Raw genomic sequence first — 5,232 nt, 5'->3', positions numbered from 1 at the left:
AATGAGCGTTCTTGCTCATTTTGCCTCCGAGATATGAGCAAAAACGGGACGAAAAACATGAAATTTTGCAACAATCTTACGCCACCCTTGCACAAAACGGCGATAATTTTTCTAATTTCATAGACAACCGAAGACTGTATTTTTTCCACATAACCCCCGCCCCCCCTGAAGCGACCAGGTCAATTTTTGGTTCAATAATAATACGAAAGCGGTCCCTTGCTATCGATTTTTCGCCTGAGCACCGAACAAACTTTTACTCATACGGAACGGTCCAGGCATGTCGGCTGAAAGGTTTTCCAAAATATTGTTGCAAAATGTAAAAAGAAATTTTTCCAAAGGCAAAATATATCATAATTCATAGTCCAGCTCACAGTTAAACACTTCGTGAAGACCATAAACTCTTGTCATCAATCTTTCGGCCACATTTACCTTTCACGTACATGCTGGTGAAACAAGCTGGAGCATCATAAAAACGAATACATTCAGTTAACCTTTCATCAATGACTCCAAAAGAAAAAATCTCTGATATGTCCAGCCCATCATCCTGAACTAACACCTTTAGATGTTATTCCACTGGTAAAGGTTGGGTTAAGGTCGGCGTCGCCTCAGACGTTGGAAAATGTTAAGGAGACATCTTTATTTAGGATTGGAACGCTGCCAAGTCGTCCATGGACCATATCAACTCTGACTTTGCAAATGAGATGAGAACTCCAAAAATTATGAAATGTTTCCTTTGCCGGTTGGGAAGTGCAAACTTAAAGGAAAGCTGAGATGGAACCATTCTTCAACTTCAAAATGGAAAACCCGCCTGCGCTCAACATTTAAACACCCATTGCGACCACTTTCACTTTCCCAGAACAATCAACTTGCTTGCAATAAGCGAAACACCGGCAACTACTCAACCTGTGTGAAACCCCCGGGAAGGTAAGACTTAATCAGGTCTGGAAAAGTTATACATTGAAGTTTTGAAGAGTACACTTTAATGATCAACCACAATGCATAAAATCGCAATTCCTAATTGACTAAAACTATGCGCGTACCTGTTGCTGAACTTGTCTGAGGCTCTGTTGCTGAGCTGCCTGAACTGCCAGTTGAGTTTGCTGCTGCAAATAATGGTGGTGTAAAGAGAGACCACCATGTCCATGGGCGGCCAACTGATGCCCGCCCGGCATGTAAATTAGCTGCTCGCCGCCCAGCTGCGCCATATGAGGCTTGCTGGAACACGAAGCAACGATGTTAGTCGCTCAGCTACAGACTATTCGCCCCATGCTTACCTATGCGGGTTCAAGTCGTATAGGGACGAAGGTAAAGCTGCGCCGTAATGTGCTCCAGTGGGTATTCCCGTTGGAGGTGTGGGTATTTTGGGACCTTGCATCGAAGGTGAACCGGCAGCTGTTGTTCCTTGTGTTACAGACGGATACTTCCACTTGTCGTGATTCTGAAAACGATACTCAACATAAGCTTGATGGAAAATGATCGTGATTGGGTTTTGGTTACTTCAATGATAGCATCATCTCCATGGGCCCAACGCAGCTGTTTGGGTCCGAAAGGCGGAAATTCTGGATCGGGTGGCCGTTGATACACGTAACCAACTGCAGCATCGTCTTGCGTGCGCTGCGGGCCCCCAATCACATTACTGGCATTATCCATGTTTGACTTCATAATGCCATCTACTTCTGCCACACCTCCGTTGTTACCAAGCCACTTCATTTGTCTCTTTCTGGAAAAAAGGAGTTTCCGATGAAAACCAAACAGCAGTTTGTCGGTTGTTTATCAAACGACTAGAATAGTGTCCCATTTTTTGAATGGAATTTGCCAATTATAGGATAGGTATGTAGTTTCCACAAAGTTCATTTCTATTATCTATCTACAGGGTGACACACAGGGAGGTTTAGCTTATTTGTGGCCCGTTAAATTGTCTACAAGCTACGTCTGTTTCCCAGGCTAAATTGCTTTTACGTTTTTCGCTATGAGCCGTGTTGCCCAAACTGACTGCTTTTCATTTTTTAAAGAAATCAAATAATATAGGGCCTTTCATACAGTGTTGCTAGATTGATATGTTAATTTGAAAGTCCTTTGGCATAGCTTGCTGAACTGTCAACAACAATCAGCTATACAATGAGTGATGGATACACATACGATCTAATTACCGACGTTCCATGAATTTCTTCAGAGCTAGTTTGATTCGTTTAACATGCTGTATTGATTCCTATCTGAATCACGTACTTTTACAAGGCTATTTTATATTAGCGAATGACAATAGATAAACAAGGGCAAACAATGCATATGAACAGTCGTCAGTTAACCTATAACAAAGGTGAAGCGTGCAGGCTCTAAGGTTTTATCAAATATATGGATCTACTTGTGTGCAGACTGAAATTGTTTGACAAAATTGCGAAAAAATCCAACAATTAGGCTTGAATAATTAAAAAATCTACCCAGTAACATGCGCTATACACAGCCAACTCTGACCCCTTAGTACATAATGAAGAAAGGCGAACTTTTAGGTGCATTCATAATGTGGAGTGTTTGGAAGGTTCAGCAGTGGTTTGTTAAAAAAGTTAAATCATTAAAGCCATAAAAGTATAATGGAAAAATGGGGTTATGTTGTACATGTACAATAAACAAAATATTAGAGAATAAACCAATGAAAAGTTGTTGCTAGGTAAACACTAGTAGGTATTAGATAGAATATGATGGCCTAAGCTAGTGCAACCATGAAGTTGCTATAAAAATCAATAGTTTGAGAAATGTTTGGATCTATTTGAGCAAGGCAAACAACAAAACTTGCCCATCAAACTTACGGCGGCTTCCATAGAGATGAGGTGTTTTCTATGGTTGCTTCGGATAGTTTATAGCAGGCAAATTACATTCCGCTTAGTTTGCTGATGGTAAATTAAGTCGAAATTGGATTAATCGGTCGTTGTTTACAGGATGACATTTCAGAATCCCGGCAAGAAACAATTAATGGCGAATGACAATCAATGATTTTAACACAAAGAAAAGTCGGCAACCGTCGGCTCTGAACTGAATTGAATCGAGTGGCTCAGAAGAACATTTACCTTTCGCAGTCTGAGTCAAATTCTGAGCATCGACGATTCGTATTATTCGAACAATTCAATGTTCAACGGCTCGGCGTCGGCTTCGGATCAGTTTTTCCCACTGTACACAAACACAATAATCGATCACAATTTTTACACTATGATGGATGTCACAACACAAAAGATTACCACTAACTGTACAAAAAACTATATACAATTTACAGTTCAATCGAAAATTCACTGTTTACGCCATTTATACGGGAGATTTTTAGGGATTTCAAAAATGGCAGAAAATTTCTGATAATTCGATCGCCATTTTATTCCAAACATGCGCAATTGTCTGACGGCGTTTGTCCCGCTCGCTGTCGGCAACCAGCAATACGGGCAATTTGAATATTTACATTTGGCGCCCTGCAGAGTTTTTGTAAAACAAATTGAATGGACATATTTCAATAAATTGCTTCGAGTCGTTGGTAAGAGAGTTTCTAAAGTCCGGGCCAATTTGTCTGCTGCAACACTTCGCAAAACTTGGCGGTTTCAAATGGAAAGGAAAAGTGAATGAAGATTTTCAACATTTTGGGCCAGATTTTAATGAAGAAGCTTGATGATGCCGGAAGAATGAGCTTTCTATTACAGATTTTCGTTAACATTTTTTTTATAAAGAGTTCCGCATGTTTTAAAATCAAAAATCATCATCAGATATCAATTTGTTTCAGTCATACACGAGGCAGGGGCGGACCATTTCTCGGAAGGAAAATGAGCAAGAACGCTCATTTGTACATCATTCTACGCAGAAATAAATGGCCTTTTTAGAAAGTGAACCATGGATGGGGAAATGTTGGCAGTTTTCTCAAAAAAGGCTTGAATTCAAGAAGTTTTAGATCTGCGTGGTTTTTTTTTGAGTTGCAAAATCCACTTGAACATCACGCTGCTTTTTTCAAGGTTTCTCAAGAACCATTCGAGCCACAGAATTCGTTTTGGCATAGTTGGACAGAGAATTGAAAACTCGACTTAGTCGTAACAATGTGAGTGAGGAAATTCGAATAGTTTTGGCCCAGAAAGCGAAATTTGAATATCAAACACTTAGCTTCAAGATTATGCCAACATTTCATGTTGTCCAGCCCGTTGGAATTGGCATGTTTCCAGAAAGAATTATTTTCGACTAGATCAGCTAGACAAATCACAGGTAATCTTCAGCAAATCACACAAATGTGTGTTTAAACAAAAATTACACATTTGCTGCATCCATGCACATTTCAAACAAACCCATCATTACGGCGACATGTTTCGACACTGAAGCCTTGACAATTTTGTTTTCAACCGCATTCAGCGGTTTAATTTCAAAGTAATGATGGTCTTTGACATCCATCCAGCAATTAACAATCATTTTAAAACGCTAGAAATGCTCCATGCTCCCAATGATAACCATCATCGACCGGCAGCTTAATTGCCGGTCTTTTGTGTCTCGAAGACACCTAAATAGTCTTTAAACTTGTTTCTTAATGAATCCTCACAGTGCAAAGACCGAAAAACCTGTTAATTATGGACGAAACGATGGGTCTACGCAGTGCTTCGCACTTGCGGTTGAGATGAAGTTGAAGATGGGCTAATATTCTTGAAAAACCCCGATTTTTGAAAGCATCAGAAGAAGAATGGCAATGTTTCAATTGAAACTGCTGGACAATGCGCGTGTGGAATGCAAGTACGAATCATTGCGCTGGAAGAGTGTGTTTCACATCTCGTCTTCTTCAGCCTTCGTAAAACACCGCAATCCCACAATTAAGACTTGGGCCGATTAAATGGCATCGAGCCCCATTGTTTTGTCCATCCGCGAAGCACCAGAGCAGCAACCAGTGCAAAGGCAGAATCCGCGCAATGCGTACACCTCATATAGTGCTACTCTTGACCGGCTTGGTGGTGTTTTTTTCGCAAAGTTCTTCTGGTCATGACGAATCCTCGTGGCATCCGATCTTATACGATTATTATCACATTGACTTGACTGAACTTGGGGGGTATCAGGATGGAGGAGCTCCCGAGCCGGATGAGGGAGGCTTTGGAGGCAACCTGCCCGTTCCAAAGGATGCTATTGTCGATGCCATTAACGAGCTGGGAATCAAATTATTGGCTGTAAGTTTAAAGTTCATCAGAGCGCTTCTTGAGGATCTGAAGTTTGTCGAAAATAGAGCACCAT

The 5,232-nt window shown here is 40.8% G+C and overlaps 2 protein-coding genes across 5 annotated transcripts in view; one reads left to right on the top strand and one right to left on the bottom strand.

Annotated features, from left to right (window-relative positions):
• LOC109542731 (pumilio homolog 2) overlaps positions 1–3,405 on the bottom strand; it is a gene marked incomplete in the record, with an annotated part of 117,340 nt that extends 113,935 nt beyond the window's left edge. The window contains 4 exon segments of the mRNA XM_048662711.1: positions 1,041–1,215; positions 1,275–1,438; positions 1,498–1,720; positions 3,063–3,405. Of these exon segments, the coding sequence (XP_048518668.1) occupies positions 1,041–1,215; positions 1,275–1,438; positions 1,498–1,710 (552 nt within the window).
• Positions 3,406–4,496: 1,091 nt separating this feature from the next.
• LOC109542735 overlaps positions 4,497–5,232 on the top strand; it is an 11,381-nt gene continuing 10,645 nt past the window's right edge. For 2 of the 4 annotated variants that reach the window (XM_019912083.2, XM_019912082.2), the window contains exon 1: positions 4,502–5,168. In XM_019912083.2, coding sequence (XP_019767642.2) covers positions 4,917–5,168 — 252 coding nt within the window. In that variant the 5' untranslated portion in view covers positions 4,502–4,916. Of the gene's footprint in view, positions 5,169–5,232 lie in introns of all 4 variants that reach the window. The other 2 variants (XM_019912085.2, XM_019912084.2) reach the window with 2 other exon arrangements.

The sequence above is a fragment of the Dendroctonus ponderosae genome, unplaced genomic scaffold (assembly GCF_020466585.1).
Source record: "Dendroctonus ponderosae isolate FM_Combo_2020 unplaced genomic scaffold, Dpon_F_20191213v2 Dpon_F_20191213_11, whole genome shotgun sequence".
NCBI lineage: Eukaryota > Metazoa > Arthropoda > Insecta > Coleoptera > Curculionidae > Dendroctonus > Dendroctonus ponderosae.
This window is presented reverse-complemented; position numbering and strand designations above follow the sequence as displayed.